Raw genomic sequence first — 19615 nt, forward strand, 5'->3', positions numbered from 1 at the left:
TTGACGAAATTACAACGTCGCGGTGCTATTAAAAAAAATAAAGTTGGGTAGTTTTTGATCATATCAGCCTTTTTTTATGAATAAGCCAAAAAAAATAAACAATAAATTAAATATATTAAAATCACATTTGTCGTACAAATAACATAGCACAACCGTCATGTGAAATATTCGTGCATTTTACTGTTGCAATCAATCCTATATATATATAGACACAATTGGCCATTCACCAACAAAAAGGTGTGGATTAGAAAAAAATGAAGTTGCACTATTTTTTTGCTACCCTTTCCTTGATAACTCTACTTTGGTGTAACCTAACCAGTGCTTATTCATCTCGTAGCATCTCTAAGCTGTTTGAAACATGGACCAAACAGAATGCCAAAACATACGCATCAGAGGAAGAGAAGTTGCATAGGCTCAAAGTGTTTGAGGACAACTTCAAATTTGTTACCGACCATAACTCTCAGCCCAACACTTCATATACCCTTGCTCTAAATGCCTTTGCTGATCTCTCCTCCGAGGAGTTCGCAGCTTCTCGCTTGGGCTTGGGTCATCCCTCTGCTTCCGACTCTGCGGATCTTCTCCGACATAGGGTACCGTTTCCTGATACTGTTGGTGTTATTCCTCCGTCAATGGATTGGAGACGCGAAGGGGCTGTTACTGAGGTCAAAGATCAAGGGAACTGCAGTACGTCAATATTTTGTTTATTCGAATATTAATAACCATTATTTGGGGTAATTGATGATGCGGGTATTTAAACTATCGTTTTTTTATTTTTAATTTGGTGATGAAACTTTTAAGTTTTTTCATTTTGGTTACTATATTTTAATTTTATTTTAAAAGAAAATGTATGGCAAATGTTGGTTAAAATATTTTTCAGATACCGAACTATAGACCTTTACACTTTGATAACCAACATTTCATTTGTTAAATTTTGATAACTTTATTTTTATTTGGCTTAATGGCAAAAAAAACCCAAACCTTTACGACTTGTTGCAATTATATCCAAACCTTTTAATTTTTGCAATAATATCCAAATTGCATTATTTTGTTGCAATAATATCCAAATTGCACTTTTTATGTGAATTTTTTTGAGTTTTTTGCCATTTTTGGGGACTTTTACTATATTATTATACATCAAAACATAATAATATCCTAATATCTTAATTGAAAACAACAAATTTAGCCATCAATTTGACTATTATTGCTACAAAAAATGCAATTTGGATATTATTGCAATAAAAAAATGGAATTTGGATATTATTGCAAAAATTAAAAGGTTTGGATATAATTGCAATAAGTCGTAAAGGTTTGGTTTTTTTTTGCCATTAGGCCTTTTTATTTTTGTTAGAATAAGAGGTTACCCATTTATTTATAGCAAAATTTTACTTATATGAGAATGTAAAATAGTTTGCTAACTCAATTTTACCACGTAAGAACACCATGTAAACATAAAAAAAGGACATTTGAAGTATCATATCATTCAAAAATCGGCATACAATACCATTCAAAAAAGCGACAAACAAAGGACCATACTATTGAAAAAATTGTCACACGAAAGATATACGATTGGGTTTCCTTTACCACGTAAATAAAACTTCACCTCAAATGAATTAGAAATCTCTAATTGTAATGAAAATAAACGTTGAGTTGTTAAAATATAACAGATGAAACGTTGATTACTGAATTGTAAAAGACCTCTAATTACGTAACCGCGGTATATTTTAACCCACAAGAATGCATATGTGACAGGCGGATATTGGCACATGCTAATCGAATTTTGTTAGTTTTAATTTGAAAACATATTTTATATATATATATATATATATATATAAAATTTCTTTTTGGAGAGGAGTTTTTAGGTTAAATAATGCATGCATAGCAAACTTTTAAGTAAAAAAAAATGGGCTCCCACGTAATTTTTTTTTTCTCCGGAAAACCTCTTGATGAAATAAAATTAAAGTTTAGTAGCCAAGATGACAAAAATAAAAGTTTAATCACCCAAAATAAGTTAATAGTTTGGATATACACATGATGAATATCCCAATATTTCCTTCTTTTATGGATCCCCATGTTTTCTTATAAGTTATAATCCTCTTATTGATCAATTTTAGCTATTTGTTTACTGTAACTTGCAGATTCTTGTTGGATATTTTCTGGCATTGGAGCTATTGAAGGCATAAACAAGATCGCTACTGGATCTCTTGTTGACCTCTCTGAACAAGAGTTGGTTGATTGTAATGGTTTTGCCCGTGGTTGTGACCCTGGATGGGTGGCCAATGCATACAAATTTGCGATAAAAAATCGTGGGATAGACACCGAGTCCGACTATCCATATAAAGCTCGACATATGCAATGCCAAAAGGATAAGGCAACTACTTCGCTTTTAACATTCGGAGAAATAACTAATGAGCTATAACTCAAACGGTATAAGCGCTGGGCAGTAATCTGCTAGCTAGGTCGTGGGATTGATTCCTCCCACAAGCGCTTCTCCTTTCTCTAATTATCAAAAGAAAAACATTCGGTGAAATAGTCCAGTTTTAAATAAAAATATCATTTTGCCTTCAAATATATTAAAAGAACACATACATGGATATTAAATTAACTTTCACAAGTTATCAAATGGATACTGTATTATTATATAAAATTTCAATTTCAATTATAAATACAGATAAATAAATGCGTTTCAGTATATTTTCAAACATAGAGAGCCAATTTGATATTCGGACCAAACATAAAAGGCTCGTTTCCGTTTTCAAAATCTATAATCCTCGTAACATTTTATCTTATCAAAAGATTCTATTTTTATTTTATTTTTCTCCTCTTCTATAGTGAATTATTTCTTTAAAGGTATGGCTTTGTTTTTTTTTCCCTCTCATTGTCTAATATTCTATATATTATTTATACACATGACAGTTGAATAATCGTGCGGCAGCCATTGATGGATATGCTAAAGTTCCCTACGGAAATGAGGATGCGCTATTGAAAGCTGTTGCAATTCAACCTGTAAGCGTGCTTATATGTGCCAGTGACACAACATTTCAGTTTTACTCTAAGGTTAGTTCTTATGATACGTACAAATCTTAAATTTATTTAATATAATTGGTCAGTTCGTTAGAGATCTATTCACGTTTTCAAAAATGATTTAATATAATTTTATGGCATCTTAATTCGAAACTCTTCGTTATTACGTAGCCATAATCAAATCGATTTTGTCAAATTGCATAGATTTTCAGCAAATTAGTCAAATTGGTCAAAATTTATAATTTTTAAAGGTTTTAATTGATTTCCAATAATCTTTGGCAAAAAAAAAAATTGATTTCCAATAAAAAAAAAATAATTTTTCGCACCATTAGACCTTTTGAAAATTCACTACAAGAAATACTAGAATTCGCACCAAACATTTTTACTGCTAATATTGCTAAAATTGTTACTATTAACATATAGCAACAAAAAAAATTGTGGCATGTTGCTGCTAATAAAACGTTGCCTTAGTTAATTGGTAACAAAATTTACTGTAAAATACTGCTATAACTTAACTAATGGCAGCAACTTTCGAAATTAATGCTGCAAAACGTTTTTTAGCAGCAAAAACAAAATTAGCTGTAAAAGAATTTGTTGCTAGATATAGAATTTCTTGTAGTGATTGGATTAATCGGTGAAATGCTAACTGTGATTATCTTTGTGATAGGGTTTCTTTACGGGCCCGTGTTGTAAAGGTACAAATCATGCGGTATTAATCGTAGCATACGGAACGGAAAATGAGACAGATTACTGGATTATAAAGAATTCATGGGGAAAACGATGGGGAATAAATGGTTATATGTTCATGAAGCGCAACACTGGAGATTCTAGAGGGATGTGTGATATTAATTTGTGGGGTACAATCCCAATAATAAATAATAAGACCAGCTCCAGTCCATATCTTTCAGCTAAATATGATATTCTGAATGCTACAACAATGAAAACAGCTACCAAGAAAAGCTTCTGATCTTTGAAGTATCTTCTTGTATGATGGATAATAATATACAATAAAGCCATCTTTATTAATCCCGTCTAGTTTATTTTTAAAACTAAAATGTTCCCGGGACGACGTATGTTTCGCCATTTAAGGGAGCCGTATAATAATAAATTAATCTGATTAAAGATTATTAAAGTATATCTTTCACCTTCCTATGTAACTTAATTTACAATATTACTGTTAACTTTTATATTCTATTACATTTTCTACTAATTTAGAATTTTAGGATTTATCGTTTCGACAAACATATATTTGTTTTGCACAACGTTTTAACAGAGAACTGTTAACTCGCACAGCAAGAGGATATATTAATATTATAAACTAGACATGGTATACAACAGGACAGTGAAATATTAGATGTAACAGATTTTCCTCCTGAACCACAATAACAATAGGAAATGGAAATAGCTAACCGAGCAACGATAATATTATTTTTTTTGGTAAAATATACCAAAGAGATATATTAAAGCTCCAGCAACAAAAATATTAATACACTATAATGCCAATTTAAAAAAAAATGGACAATGGAGGTATATCGTGTGCTTAATTTCAAAGTATGTAATGATATAGTCAGAATAAAGATTTGTAAAAAGTTAATTTTTAGGCGAAATATTATAAAAAGGTCAAACGTTTCATAAAAATTCCACAAAAGTCATGACCTTTAAATTTCGTCGATTTTGGCTAGAAATCGATTATTTGGTTTCAATTGTGTGCAACACTCAATTGACACTCAATTTTGCTGATATAGTGCCTATGCGGCGTGCCACACAATCTGCCACCGTGGCAATTATCAGGTCAAAGTACAAATAAATTCTTAAAAATTAGCCCTTAAAATAAAATACTAATTTTTAAAATTTTAAAAAATCATTTAGATCTGATAATCTTCAAGTTTGGTGAATCTCATGGAATCAGGTGTCGATACCATCAGGCTTTCGGCTTTTAGGCGAGTGTTAGGATTCTCCCTTAAGGGTAGATCATGTACGACTTGATTCTATTATAGTTATATTGGAGTTCGGTTTCCATCAATTACAAACATAACTTCAAATAATATCAAAAAGAGGAAATATTAAATAAATGACATATAAACTATAAAAAAGAAAAGTAGAGATAGAAAATTAAATATTTCTAATGAAAAAAATAGTACTTTGCAATTTTAAGTACTGATATAAATATAATACACTTAGTATGATATAAATATAATACACTTATTATTATATTAAAAAAAGTAAAAAATTAAAATAGTGCTGATATAAATATAATACACTTAGTATGATATAAATATAATACACTTATTATTATATTAAAAAAAGTAAAAAATTAAAATATATGTAATAAAATATTTTTATTTATTAGTAATAATTGAAAATAATAAGAATATAAAGCTTATTTAGTGATAAACTAATATTTAATAATATAACGTTTTCAGTAAAAAAAATAAGCCAAAATTTTTGACTTGTTATTTTTAAGTGGTTTTTGACTTAACTGAATAATTTAAGTTGAACTTTTTTAAGTTATCAAATCAACTTAAAACAATTAAGTGCTTAATATATTAATTTAAATAATAAGTTGAGTTATCAAACACCCTCTAAGTCGCAGTTTCTAATGTGTCATTAAGGGTGTGCCATTATTTTGTGCGAAAACTTTATGTTTTGATTTTTACCATATCTTATGACTTTTAATATACATTTTATTCATCCGAAAACAAAAGTTTAATCACTCAATTTAATTATATTATATTAAATAAATTATAAATAATTTAATTTACATTAAAAATTTGAAAAAAATATAAATTTAATTTAAAATATCAAAAAATTAAATTTAAAAAAGTATAAATCTATCCATTTCACCCGCGTAACGCGCAAATATCAACCTACTTAATTAATAATTCTAATAGCTAAACCAATTGGTTAATAACTCATGACTGATTCGATGATTTTAATTTTAATTTTCAAGACAATGAATTGTTATTTCGTTTGATCGAATGAGTTGGATCCTTGAGCGACGGTAAGTTATGAAAAACATCATCATCCTCATTAGCCTTCCCCCATATCACACCATAAAATCCAATTGATATCACTATAGCTCCCATCACACTGCAATACAAAGAAATTGCTAAGTAGTTAAATCATGGATTGATTACAAAATACATCATGAATTTTAGCATATTTAGCGATTATATATAGTTTACATATAAGTTAATAAATTTTATACAATAGATGAATATTCTAATTAGGGGTGGGCATGGACCGGTTAACCGGTCCATGAGGACAATTTGTAAACCGGTCCATTGTAATACGGTTTTTAAAATTAAAAACCTAAACCTAAAATTTTAAACGGTTAACCGGTAAATCGGTTAACCATAAAAAACGGTTTGGTTTTTCGGTTTTACGGTTTTTAACCATATAACCATTAGAAAAATTAAAGACAAAAAAGATAAAATTTTAATTCTATTTGATTTTTTAGCAAGCAAAAAAAACTATAGAAATTCAAATTATATTAAAAATATAAATCTAAACTATCTTATGAATAGTTAAGTCAATGCAAATATTTAAAACTATTATTATTTATAAATAATTTATGAGTAATATTAAAGCTAGATTTGTATTTTTTGAATTGTTTGTGGTGTTGTTCACGTCCACTTTCTACTATTTATATACTTAAATATTCCTATTTCTGTTAAGTAAATATTGTAATAAGGAAAACAATTTTTTTTTAAAATATTTTCATATATAAATTCTCCTAAAATATATAAATATTCCTAAATAAAATATATGTCAATATATTTTTATAATTAGATTTTATTGTGTATATTATAAAATCCATATTATTTTACAGATCATAAAATATATCTTATTAATTATTAAAAATATATGAATATATATATAAACCGGTTAACCGATTAACCACAGTTTTTTAAAATCCAAAACCTAAACCTAAACCATTAACCATGAAAACTAAAAATCAAAACCTAAACCTAAACCGCTGGACCGGTTAACCACATTTTCCGGTTCGGATTTCCGGTTTCGGTTCGGTTAATCGGTTTGACCGGTTTTTTTTGCCCACCCCTAATTCTAATAAATATATCTAGAGAGTTATTAGACAACCATTCTTTAATATTGAAATTAATTTTTAATTAAAAAAGACAAAACATAAATATATAAAAAAAAATTAATTTTCTAACTAAATTGAACCGAGCCAAACATAATTTTTCGGTTCCGTTTGGTGTAATACGAAATAAGAGAAGAATGAGAACTTACATGCCAAGATTGAGATCCTCTTGAAAGAAAATGACACTTAGAATGGCAGCAATAGCAATTGAAAAGGGCTTGAAGATTGCAACATAGAGAGGACCCTTCAAGCGTAAACCCCATGAATGAACAATCGTACTATAACATCGTCCAAACATTGCCTACAAACAAACAACTTCTAATTACTCAATAAAATATTATTTTCCCCCTTGAATTTGACGCAAAATATCAAATAAGGCTAAATTTTGTAAAATATTTTCAAATTTGATATTTTGACGCATTTTTCAAATTGTCCAATATATTTCTGCCACCTTAGAAAGAGCGAAAATGTCAAGTTTATGAGTGTTTTTTTATCTAAACAATGAAATTAGCTTTATTTGATATTTTGTACTACGTTGGAGGGGCTAAATGAACTTTTGTTGTTTAATAATTAAATTCAGACAAATAATAGATTAAAAAATTAATAATTCTTACCGAGTAAATAATTGCAATAAGGGCTATATCAGGTTTTAGTCGCCAGGCATCCGAATTGTTTTCAGCAACTAAACAGATTGGTGCTGAAATGATTGTCACACACAATGTGTATACAAAGGTCACTAGTAGCTCTATTGGGCATATCTTCAGAATTTGAGACTGCATCAAATAGTTGTTGATAACTTATATAAGCTATACAGTTATTTGTAAAAGAGTTTGATCAACAAAAAAATGTCAAACCTTTGCAGATACGGTCAATTATAATTAAAAAAAAAGTTAAAATCGTCAGTTTGGGTCAATTTTAAATAAATAAATTTTAATTTTAACCAACTATTTAATTTAGAGGCTTATTCATCCAAAAAAAGTCAATTTTTTTAACTTTTTAATTTTAATATCTTTCAATTTCGTCAACTATACCATAATATTAATAAATATTTATTAGTTGAAATTAGGTTTAGTTAAAATTAAAAGTATTTGAAAAGGTTTTGCTTTTTTGGACGAATATGTCATTAAACTGGTTAAAGGGCTATAATTAAAACCAAAAAGTATAAAATAGACCTAAAATTAATATTTTTGAAAGATTTAGTTAGAATTAGCCGCATCCAAAAATATTTAGATTTTTTTATTATTAGGCCTCTGTAAAATGAATATTTCAAGCGAAAAAAATCAAATCTTTGTAACATTTATCAATTCAAACTAAAATTTTGATTTTTTGATTTTGTTAGTGTTAATTAAAGTCAGTTGCAGAAATAAACACTAGCTATGTAATCTGTTATGTTATCGCTAATGGTCTAAAAAAAACTTTCACCTTTTAACTCATTTTTGTTTAACGTCGTAGAATCACCGATATTATCCAAATCCGCATTTTTCATTTTCAATAGCACCCTCAAACATCAAAATACACACATTTTGATTTCAACTGCACCCTCAAATATCAAATTGATCTCTTTTTAAATACTTCATATTTTAACATATATTTTATATAGTTTTTAATGTTATAATTAAAACAAAAATAATCATGTTTATAACACAATAATATTTATTTGTATTAAATAAAAAATTATTATTGGATTTTAAACTTTTTAGAAAGAAGAATTATTTTTTTTTAAATATAACATTAAGCGTTGTTTAGAATACATGTTAAAATATGAATTATTAATTTTAACTTTTTTCAAATAAAAAGAGATTAATTTAATATTTGAGGGTGCAATCAAAAACGAAAAATACGGATTTGGGTGTAATCGGCGATTTTACAATGTTAGGGTGCAAACGAGAAAAGGGTTAAACGATGAAGGTTTTTTCATACCATTAGTCTTCTATAACTAACATGTTTTTTTTTTTTTTTAAAGATAGACTAAAATTGATAAATTAAACATTTTGGTTAGAATAGATAAAAATCGTAAATTTGAATATTTTTTTTCGATTATTAATTATTAATTATAAAGTTTATAGAAATACCTGAAGAATGTACCAAAGTGAATAAAGAATACATTGCATTGCAAGTAAGAATCCTCCAATTAGCCATTTTGAATTTGGAGAGTATAGAGGCCAATCAAGAGTTGGTGTTGGAGATGATGAATTGGATAAAATTGAAGGACCTTTGTATAGAATGACCACTAATGCACCTGTTACTGATGCCATGGTTCCAAATATTTTTGCTTGACTGCTTGAGCTACTCATTCTTAGCTTTTCCATCCTTTTTTATGCACCCATATAAAGGATACAAATTATCGTTTGCATTGAATTTCATTGGTTGAATTATTATTTTTCAGTTATCAAATTATAGTATTTTTATAGACTGATAATTGATGTTAATTATTTTATTTGGGTAATTAAATATTTATTTTTTCAACAACAAAGAATAACTAACTAATTTTTGATGTATTTTTATAACTTGAGTAGATAATAAAAAATTAGAATATTCGTCATATTTATTTACTTTTAAATCACCAACTATATATTTATTTCAAAACGGATAATGACCTTTTAAATGATGTGAAAAACTTTGAAAGGGACATGTTTTTCTATTGTCTACATAATATTTACTTTTTATTGTAGTTTCAAAAAAAATTATGTTCTATTGTTGGAAAAATAAATATTTATTTATCAAAATTAAATAAGAATTAAATTTGGTTGCGTTTGGTAAAAATATTATAATTTAATAACCGGAAAATAAATTAACACGGCAATTTCATCGATAGTGAGAAGCGTGTAAAATAGAGTGTGAGAGAGAACCTGAAAATGGCAGCAAGTATGAAGGTAGAGGCGGGAGTTAGATTGCTCATGGCTGATGCAAGAGTCGGAGATGTGTATTCTAAACCTTTATTTCCAACTACCTGCGCTAAAAACCTGCTTTCATCCAAAATTGACTCTTCATTAGGAGAGATTTTTAGATAAACTCAGTCTAAAACGTCATCCGTGGACTCAGCCTATCATATAATGACACGTCATTAAAATGATGGCAATCTTGTAAATTCGTTTATTACTTATTTACACTTTTGAACAGTAATATTACAAAATTGTCATCATTTTAATGACATGTTATTATGTGATAGGTTTAGTTCATGGATGACGTGATGGACTGACTCTACCTAAGAATTTCTCCTTCATTAGAGATCATAGATATTCATATATGTCGCTCAAACACAAATTTGCCTCTTAATTTTGTATATTATTAATTAAGCATTTTAAAAATTAGAGCTAATTACTACTATGTAGTCACGTATGTTATAATTCACACTTTATTTCCTCTTATTTGAAAATCAAACAATTAGATCTCTTGTTTTATTTCCGTCAATGATTTAATCCTTCCGTCCATTTTTGGTGTTAGTCAACCGCGTCAATGACTAAATTAAAATAAAAGACGATATAGTTCCCTTTTTTTCTACTATATCGTCCCTCAAGTTTGAACTTAATTTGTAAGTCCTTTAACTTGACTGACTAATACAAATAATAGACGGATGGACTAAATTGTTGACAGAATCAAAAGTGAGGGACCAAATTGTTTGATTTTCAAATAAGAGAGAGCAAAGTGTGAATTATGAAAAATATTTGGGGTTATTAAGTAATTTGCTCTAACAAGTAACTTTCTGATTTGTAAAATTTATTAACTTATACATTTTGGTTATTCAATTAGTGTGTGTTGTTGACATGCAAAATTAGGGCTAATTGACTAAAATGTTTAAGTTTATGAAGCAACTGGGCGGAAAAATTAATTCTGACCATATGACCATCGTCTATAAGTTTAGGGTTAAATTTGTATTTAAGTCCCATCGATGCCTACTATACAAAAATAACCCACATTGGTGTCTGAACTCTTTTGAAATTACTAACTCGGTCTCGAAATGATTTTTTGGTCAAATCAGTTGCTCGACTTCAAAACATAATACCAATTTGGTGCTTCCAACAATGGAACTCAAGAACGTATGCGTCATATTAGTAAAAATAAGATTGATTGAATGTGCAATGATGCACTTCATATATATAAAATTAAAATAAAATGACTAATCATATGAGTAAATTTAGAAGTTATTCTTAGACTATTTAGTGGTCCGGTAATAGAAAAATGGATAAAAGCATCGATTGGATACACTCTAAAAAGGTTATAATACTGATACTAAAAAAATAAAAGTTCAGACATCAAAATAAAAGATTTTGAAAAGTTCAAACACCATATATGTAATTTATCCGAAACAAAAAGAAACAATAGTAGGCTCAAGAGAGGTAATAATAATTTACCCGATAAATGCAAGTATGCAAATCCTAAAGAGAACCGGCAGCTTCAATGATGAAGGCAGTCCTGATGTCCTACAAATGCAAAGCTATAAAGCACGGAAACTTTGAACAAGTTGTATTTTTGGTTTCCGAAGTGTTTCGTAAACCAAAAACTCATACGAAACGCTTCGGACCGCCTTAAGATGAGATATTAAAAGGAGAGGAAAAACCTGAAATAGATGAAGGGAACGGGAAGAAGAAAAAGAGTAGCAATTGCATAAGTGTAAAGAATGAAGACATAATAGCTCATCCCTTTCAAAGCAGCTGCATAGTATAAAATGTTAACTCCTACATTTGCACATTCTACTGAAATTGTTGCTGCAAATGCCATCACTTCCTTGTCAAACCACTTGTTCCCCACCATTCTGTTGTTAGCAAAATTCAATTTGAAATTAGTGATTGAACAACAAAAACTATATGCTAAAATGTTTATTTGATTGTTTTATGTGATTAGAGATTATAACTTATAAGAATGTAAGAGTCGAATTGGTGAATGATTCCAAGTTGCAAGCATTAATACATCTCAATGACAAAACATAAATTAAATAATCAAGTCAATGCATATAAATTATCAAAAAAAAAAGTCAATGCATATAAGCTCACGTTGTTGGCGTATTTAAGATTCTTGCGAATGAAATTTGGAATTTAATATCACAAGTGGGGGGTAATTGATCCTGAAAATCATTAAACTTTTGAGTTTTTTTATTTCAGTCACTAAACTATTTTTTTATCATTTTGATAACTGAACTTTCATTTTTTTCATTTTGATATTTTCTGGCAAAAAATGCTTAGATGGCAGCCGGAATTAATTCTTTTTAACCTGAAAATTTGCCATCGATGCATTATTTGATCTAAAAATTCATTTTTAAAGTGAAATTATGTATGTATGATAAATTTTAAAAATAAAACTTGTAAAATCCGGTTGTTACATGTCAACTTCCAGTTGCCAGCTAAGTATTTCTGGCCTGAAATAGCAAAATTAAAAAAATGAAAGTTTGGTGATCAAAATAAAAAAAAATAGTTTAGTGACTGAAATGAAAAAACTCAAAAGTTCAATGATAGTCAGAATCAATTACCCCACAAGTGGGCATTTAAAAAATCTTCTTATTTGGAAGTTTAATCAAGTAAATACAATTCAGAAAATTGGGATAATTGATTCTTAGCATCATTGAATTTTTTCGATCTTTTAAAAATAATATTTACACCCTCAAATTTTTAATCGTTCCAACTTAAAATTTAAAGTATTTACCAATTTTATGTTTATGAATTTTTTTAAACATTTTCACCATCTTCTTCATTTATTTTATCTATAAATAAATAAAATATAGTAATTAAAACTAATTAAATAATTATCCCATTCCCGTCGCATACAAAATTTTTTCCAACAATTTTTTTAAAAAACTTATTTTTAAAAAAAGTTGATTTTTTTTTTGGAGGAGGCTCCTCCTGGTGGAGGAGCAGATCTACTCCTCACCTGAGGAGCAGCAGCTCCTCGCTTGAGGAGCAAATCTGCTCCTCATCTGAGGAGTTGTTGCTCCATAAACGCAGCTGCTCCTACTCGCCGGAGGAGGAGCAGCAGCACTTTCGCTTTTCAGAAAAAAATTAAATTTTTTTTTAAAGAAATAGCGCATAAAATTTTAATTTTTAAATTAGTTCGTTTAATTTAATAGAAAAATGGTGTTAGAAGAGAAACGGTCGGCAAAAACAAACGGATTTTAATTGTTTTAAAAAAAATATTAATTTATATTTAAAATTTAATTTTAATTATAACATTGATTATTTAGAATATTTTTTAAATTTGAAAAAAATTAAATTGAAATAATTTAGAGTTTAAGGGTGTAGATTTTTTTTAAAGTAAGAACTTAAATGGACTTTTAACTTACTAATAGATATGGTGGCACGCCACATCAGCGGCTACACCAGGGTTTCCTATGACTTCTCTCCGCTCAAATAAGCACAAGCATATGCCAATTGAGGCTTGAATAAAATTGAAATGAAATTATGCTTTTAGGACATATTAGATAAAATTGAAAGTTTTAAATTTTTGTGAAACTTTCGTCAAATATTTGGCCTTTTTTGATTATTTGGCCTTTTTATAATACTAATTGATGGAGTCTGCCTTCTGAACCGGTGAGTAGACCTGCAAAACAAGGTAAAAGCTAACCGGACGGTGGTTGTCCGATTAACTCTCCGATGCTAAAGTCAGTTTAGAGCTTTGAGCAGCGTTTTGTGTATATGAATGTAATAATCATTCTAGGCATACCTCGTGCTCATTTTATAGTAGTCGAATATACCTAGTAGAGTCGTATTAGGCAGGTGAATCCTACTTTGTAGGGATTCGGCAATATCGTAGGGATTCTCCTGATTAGTCGTGATCTACCTTAATCTGATAAGAGTTCTATTTAGGAACGTCTTCCTAAATAGTCTTATCTTCCTAAAGTAGAGCTTATCCTTCCATATATAGTGTTTGTGTCCGAATAGGACAATACTTCCATTCTTAGTCGATTATCCGAATCCCGGACCTAACGCGCTTTGGGCGGATCATGTGGGATTCGGTCTTTATTGGCATATATCCGAATCTCTAAGAATTCGGTCTTTATTGGCATATCACCGAGTCTTAAGGGATTCGGCGTCTCTTTCATATCTTCGGATCTTCAGGGGGAGTCCGGTATCACCTGAGAATGGATCTCCTGTGACTCGGCTCCATTATATTTACTATAGGATTCGATATCCATCATTAGCCCCCCGCAAGTGAGCGGAAGTAATTGGTATTCATGCCTTAGTGGATTTTAGTTCTTTTGGAGCTGAGTCCTCTTATACAGGCGAGTCGCTTTGTATTCCGGGCGAGTCGTTTCATATGTTTGTAGGCGACGTTTCTTCTTTAGTAAGATTCTGCGTTGCCACGTGTCGACATTTAGTGATTTAACGATTAATGACTTATTCAAAACTTTTCATATTTAATCTATTTGCATTTCTTCTTTTCCCTCTCACTTGCTTTTCGAATTTGTTCTTATTTCTGCAACTATTTCCTCTTCGTTCTTTGTCTGATTATTTGGTTTTTCGTGACTTGTTTTATCCAGATCTTCAGGTATGTTCCCTTTTGTTACTTGGATGTTAATATGGTTTTCTTTCTTGTATATGTTCTTCATGATCATTGTTTTGGAAATTCCTTTTCTGTTCTTGGTGTTCTTCGATGTGTTCTTCAATGTGTTCTTCAATATATTTCTTGTTTGATCTTTATTTTGTATTTATATTTGTGATTTCCTGTTCTAGGATGCCTCTTAGTCGAGTGGAAGATGCATGCGCTACTATGGCTTTTACCAGATCAAAGTTTCGTATGAGTGAAGTCTTAGATATCTATTTTAAGTATAGCTTTCCTTTCGATTATAGGGTAATATTACCTGGTGCCGATATGGCTGCCTCCGATTCTCCGGGTTCTTCTTGTAGGGCGGTTCTTTTCGAGGAGCAGTTTGTTGCTGGTCTTAGGTTTCCTTTAAACTCGTTTTTAGTAGAAGTGTGCAGGGATTTAAAGGTCGCTCTGGGACAACTTTATCCCGGTACGATTAAAGTAGTGCTCGCCTTTTCGGAGACGTGTAGGCTTCGGGGTTGTGCCCCTTCTCTCAACGTGTTGTATTATTTCGTAGACTTTAGGAAGTGCGATGGTTGCTTCGTTTTCTCCCTTGGCAGAGAAGGGCGATCTTGTATTAATCTTCCTTGCCTAACCAGTCGCTGGCGAAGGCGTTTCTTTATTGTTTACCATAAATTTGCTTTTCTTCATTTTTCGGATGGTTTTTCTTCTCACCAAGTTCAGAGTTGTCCGTCTCCTTTAAGTTTATTCGAGTCAAAACTTGCTTTCGACATATCTTTCTATGGTGCTATTCAGCGTCCCGTTCTAGATGTCTTGGTTAATAGTCATCTTCGCCATCGATGGTTTCCTTTGGAGGATCCTCCTCGAGGCTTGGCGGATCTTTGCTACTCCTTTATTCAAGGTATATTAATTTGCTTAAGTTCTTTTTGATGTTTCTTTTGTAGGATGTCTTCTTCTTCTGACGATTTCCTTTCCGGGTTTCAAGTAGATTTGGACGTTCCGATGGGCGGTCCTGACGCTCACATCGCCAACATTATTTCTGACGACGTTGATGTGGATGTAGCTCCTGCTGATATTCCCATCGCTCCCGTCGAGATAGCGTTGCCTGCGGGTGATGAGGTTATTGTTGTAGATGATGATGATGACTTGGCTGATCCAGTAGGTGACGAGGCGGTTCCATCGCTACCTCCCCCTCTAGCATCATTTACCGTCTCGGGGGAGTTGGGGATGTGAATTCAGATGGGCTGGTTGTTGCTGATTCGGGAGAGATTTCCTTGGGTCGAGACCTGGATTCTCCGTCTAGGAAGAGACGTCGAGTTGGCGATGGTTCTCCATCGAGGGAGAGTCTTCCTGGAAGCTCTTCTTCTGCCCCGGATTTGGTGCAGTGGGTCGAAGGTCAGGATCCCGCTAGTTTGCTGAATCCTAGAGTGTTGGCGGAATATATCCGAACTTTGGCGATTCCTGATGATGTTACATGGTTTTGTTCTAGGCCGGGTCAGGAGCTTTCCGATCTGGCTTGTTTTCATGGTTTCTCTGTAAGTGTTTTCTTTCTTGAATATAATATTGTTTGATTCTGTTGTTTCCTTACTGATCTAATTTTGGTGTTATAGGCTCTTCAATCTGTTTTGGTACTGAATGACCGCCGGTAGTGTACTGAGGAGGAGGTCGAGCGCCTATCTTCTCTTTTGGCGACTTCCGAGTCTGAGAGGGCAAAGTTGAAGGCATATTTGGAAGAGCATGATTCCCTTTTGGCGCAACTTAAGGCGCAGGATGCGATTGACGATCGCCAAGTTAAAGTGATCGAGAAGAAAACCAATGACTTGACTCAAGAGATTGAGGAGCTTATTCGAATCAATACCCTCGTTGGTGGGGAGAGGGATAAGCTAAGGTCGGAGGTTGAAGGTCTTCACATCCGTTTAATTTTTATTCTGCTTTGATAAGCGAGTATCGCCTTGCTATTGGGAGGAAACTTCTAGAGCAGAATCCTAATATTGATCTTTCTGGAGTTAATGGGTTGGATCCCCAGGCCATCGCTCGTGACCTTCTTGTCAAGATATCTAAGGACCGTGTCCAGTAGTTTTTTCTTTTGATTGTATTTGATAATGTACGAATTTTGTTTTTTGTAATTCGCAATCTATGAATATATTTTCTTCGTGCTTCTTCTAAAGTGTGCTTTCGCCTTATATCAGTTTTTTGTTTATGTACTTGTCTTGCCTCGAGGGTTATTCTAAACCCTGTTCTTGGCGTTGCTTTTTTATAGAGTTAATCTAAACTCTTTTATTTTTGTTTTTATTTCGAGTTAATCTAAACTCTTTGTGTTTTGAGTTAATCTAAACTCTTTTTTGGCGATTTGCCTTTTCTGAGTTAATTTAAACTCGTTTTTCTTGGCTATCCGCCTTTTGTGGCGATTTGCCTAGTTTGGCGATTTTGCCTTGAGTTAATTTAAACTCATTTTCTTGGCTATCAGCCTTTTCGTGTTGATTCGCCTTGTTTGGTGATTTTGCCTTTCTTGAGTTTGATCTTTAACTTATTTTTTCTTCTTTCATCTTTGATTTAATCATTCGTGGTTGTTCTTGATTTTTATTTCTTTATTGGTTCGTCTGGCTAATCATATAGTAGGAAAATTGAACTTTTATTGATAAAAAGATGGCATACAAAATATTAAAGATAGATTTGACGCCATCTGGTAAGACATAAAGTCGTTACCGATGATGGGTCGTTTTCCGTTCCTATTCTTCCTTCTTTTCGGTCTTGTTCTTTTGGAGATCCACTACTGACTCGTCATAGCACTTCTTGGCTATTCCTTGGTCTCCTCTCAGCGTCACTACTCCTTTTTCGGTTGGTATTTTCATTGCCAACGCTCTTATGCTAGTTACTGCCGCCGAATCATGGAGGAAAGGTCTTCCTAGGATGGCATTGTATGTTAATTCCATGTCCACTATGTTAAATAGTGACATGACTTTCTTGTTTATTCCTCTTTCTGGGCCGATTATTACTTCCAAGGTGACTGCTCCCAGTGGAGTGATGGAGGGGCCACCGAGTCCTGATAGCGGAATTGGGACTCGGCGTAGCCTTGACGCCGTTCCTCCAAGCATTTTGTATGCTGTGTTTGTCATGAGGTTTACCGCGCTTCCTTCGTCGATTAGGATTCGCTTCATGTTCCAATTTTCAATGATAGTAGTTACTACCAAAGCATCATTGTGGGGTGCTTTGACGTATTCATAGTCTTCTACATCAAAGATCACCGGTGGCATGTGAGTTTCTCTTATGTTCATCACTTCTTTTCTCTGCTTTCTCCTGATCGTGGAGCTGCTATGTCCTCGTCCATTAATCATGTGTATGGTTCCCAATATTTTGGATGGGCGTTCGTCTTCTTTCTCTTTTGGCTTGTCTTCTCTGCTTCTTTTTTCTCCTTTGTCATTGCTCTTCTCTTTTCGGGCCACAAATTTCCTCAGCTCGCCTGTGTCGATCATCCTTTCGATCTCGACCTTTAAGTCTCTGCAGCTATCTGTTTCGTGTCCGTAATCGTCGTGAAATTTGCAGTATTTTCAGGTGTCTCTTATCTCTGCTTTCATCTTTGGTGGCCATACCACGTTTTTGACATTTTCTTTGATCCACATGAGGACATTAGTTCGGCTGGTGTTTAGCGGGGTGAAGTTATTCTCGTCATCTCTGGGATCATATCTCGATTCATATCTTGTCTGGGGGGCGAATCGTCTGTTCTCCTCTGGCCTTCCTCTCCTGTCATCAGGTTTGGACTTGGTCTTTTCTCTGGATTTCTCTTTTGACTCTTTTCCTTTTGCTTCCTTTCCACGGATCGCCCTTCGCCCTTCGTCTAGCTCGAAGTATTTCTGGGCTATGCCCATTAAGTTCGAGAAAGTCGTGGGCTTATTGACTAGTAGCTTGTCCACCAATTTTCCGAATCGCGTCCCTTCTCGCAATGCTTTTGTCGCCATGTCGACGTTCAGGTTGTCAATCTTCATAGCTTGCTTGTTGAATCGTTCGATGTAGCTTCGTAGGGTTTCTCCTTCTTCTTGGATGCAGGATCTTAGGATGCTAGTAGTGGTTTTTGCTGGGATGTTTGTGAGATATCTATTGAGGAACTCTGTTGAGAGCGAAGCGAAGCTTTTGATTGAGCCTGGTTTTAATTTGTTATACCATCTCTGGGACGTGCCCGTGAGTGTGGTAGGGAAAACCCTGCAGAGAATGGCGTCTGACACGCTGAGTAGCCCCATGGTCGCTGTGAATCTAGCCGTATGGTCTCGGGGGTCTCCTTCCCCATTGAAAGTTGGCAGGATTGGTAGCTTCATGCTGTGTGGGATGGTTTCCTCCATGATCTCGGGCGAGAGGGGGGATCCTTTCAACCTGAGATCGTTTATGTCCAACTCTTCAGATTTTAGTTTTTTGAGTGCTTTGGCGATCTTTTCTTCCAAATCTTCTTCTACTACATACGTGGCCTTGCTTTTTTGGGGTGTTTCTGACGATTCGCCCTCTCCTTCTTGGTGTTTTTTCTTAGTTTGTTCTTTCCTTGCATCTCTCTCCTGTCGCTTGCTCTTTGGCGGGGCGTCTTCTTTTTCCTTCTCTCTCCTTTTGTCTCTTTTTGAATTCAAACCACTTCGGGCGTCCTCCTGGTTGTGCTCGTTTCTGGGTGTCTCTGGTGATTCCTCGTTAGATTTGTCTCTATTCGGACTTTCCTCGTCGCTTGTTCTATTTTCTCGTTGGTTTCTTGCTTCGTTTCTTTCTCCATTCCCTCTGGTTCGGGGTTCCTTGCTCTTATTGTTTTCTGCTCTTGTCTCTCGACGGCTTGAATTTGCGTTTTCTGTTCTTCCTCTTCTTCTGGGAGCTGTAGGGCTGAAATTTTCCCTTAGGATTCTCATGGTTTCTTCGTGCCTATCGTTCGTTCTTTTGACTTCGCTAGCCAATCTGTCTAGATTTGCTTGTACCGATTCTAGTACCTTTTTCAGCATTTCGTTGTACGAATCTTGTGCTGCTACGCTTGGTGCTTGTTGTTCT

At 32.7% G+C, this 19615-nt stretch overlaps 3 protein-coding genes across 5 annotated transcripts; 1 reads left to right on the forward strand and 2 right to left on the reverse strand.

Moving 5' to 3' along the window:
• Positions 1–244: 244 nt before the first annotated feature.
• Positions 245–4170, forward strand: LOC126674146 (ervatamin-B-like). Its single transcript, XM_050368539.2, has 4 exons — positions 245–684; positions 2136–2368; positions 2914–3054; positions 3689–4170. Exons 1-4 carry the CDS (start codon positions 255–257, stop codon positions 3986–3988), a joined length of 1104 nt encoding a protein of 367 aa, XP_050224496.1. The 5' UTR covers positions 245–254; the 3' UTR covers positions 3989–4170.
• A 1665-nt stretch (positions 4171–5835) lies between these two features.
• Positions 5836–13494, reverse strand: LOC126671434 (WAT1-related protein At5g40240-like). 3 transcript variants are annotated; one of them, XM_050365204.2, is made up of 8 exons: positions 13398–13494; positions 11685–11879; positions 11479–11547; positions 9976–10089; positions 9199–9436; positions 7741–7899; positions 7276–7427; positions 5836–6111 (listed from the first exon to the last, which is right to left on the reverse strand). In XM_050365204.2, exons 2-8 carry the CDS (start codon positions 11876–11878, stop codon positions 5967–5969), a joined length of 1071 nt encoding a protein of 356 aa, XP_050221161.1. In that variant the 5' UTR covers position 11879; positions 13398–13494; the 3' UTR covers positions 5836–5966. The 3 variants fall into 3 exon arrangements, with proteins under 3 accessions (XP_050221161.1, XP_050221160.1, XP_050221162.1); XM_050365203.2 differs by lacking the exon at positions 13398–13494 and having other exon boundaries at positions 11685–11997; XM_050365205.2 differs by lacking the exons at positions 7741–7899; positions 13398–13494 and having other exon boundaries at positions 11685–11998.
• Positions 13495–17836: 4342 nt separating this feature from the next.
• On the reverse strand, positions 17837–19569 carry LOC126672264 (uncharacterized). The gene is made up of 2 exons (XM_050366213.1): positions 19135–19569; positions 17837–17911 (listed from the first exon to the last, which is right to left on the reverse strand). Exons 1-2 carry the CDS (start codon positions 19567–19569, stop codon positions 17837–17839), a joined length of 510 nt encoding a protein of 169 aa, XP_050222170.1.
• Positions 19570–19615: the final 46 nt, after the last annotated feature.

This window comes from Mercurialis annua, linkage group LG3 (genome assembly GCF_937616625.2).
Source record: "Mercurialis annua linkage group LG3, ddMerAnnu1.2, whole genome shotgun sequence".
Lineage (NCBI taxonomy): Eukaryota > Viridiplantae > Streptophyta > Magnoliopsida > Malpighiales > Euphorbiaceae > Mercurialis > Mercurialis annua.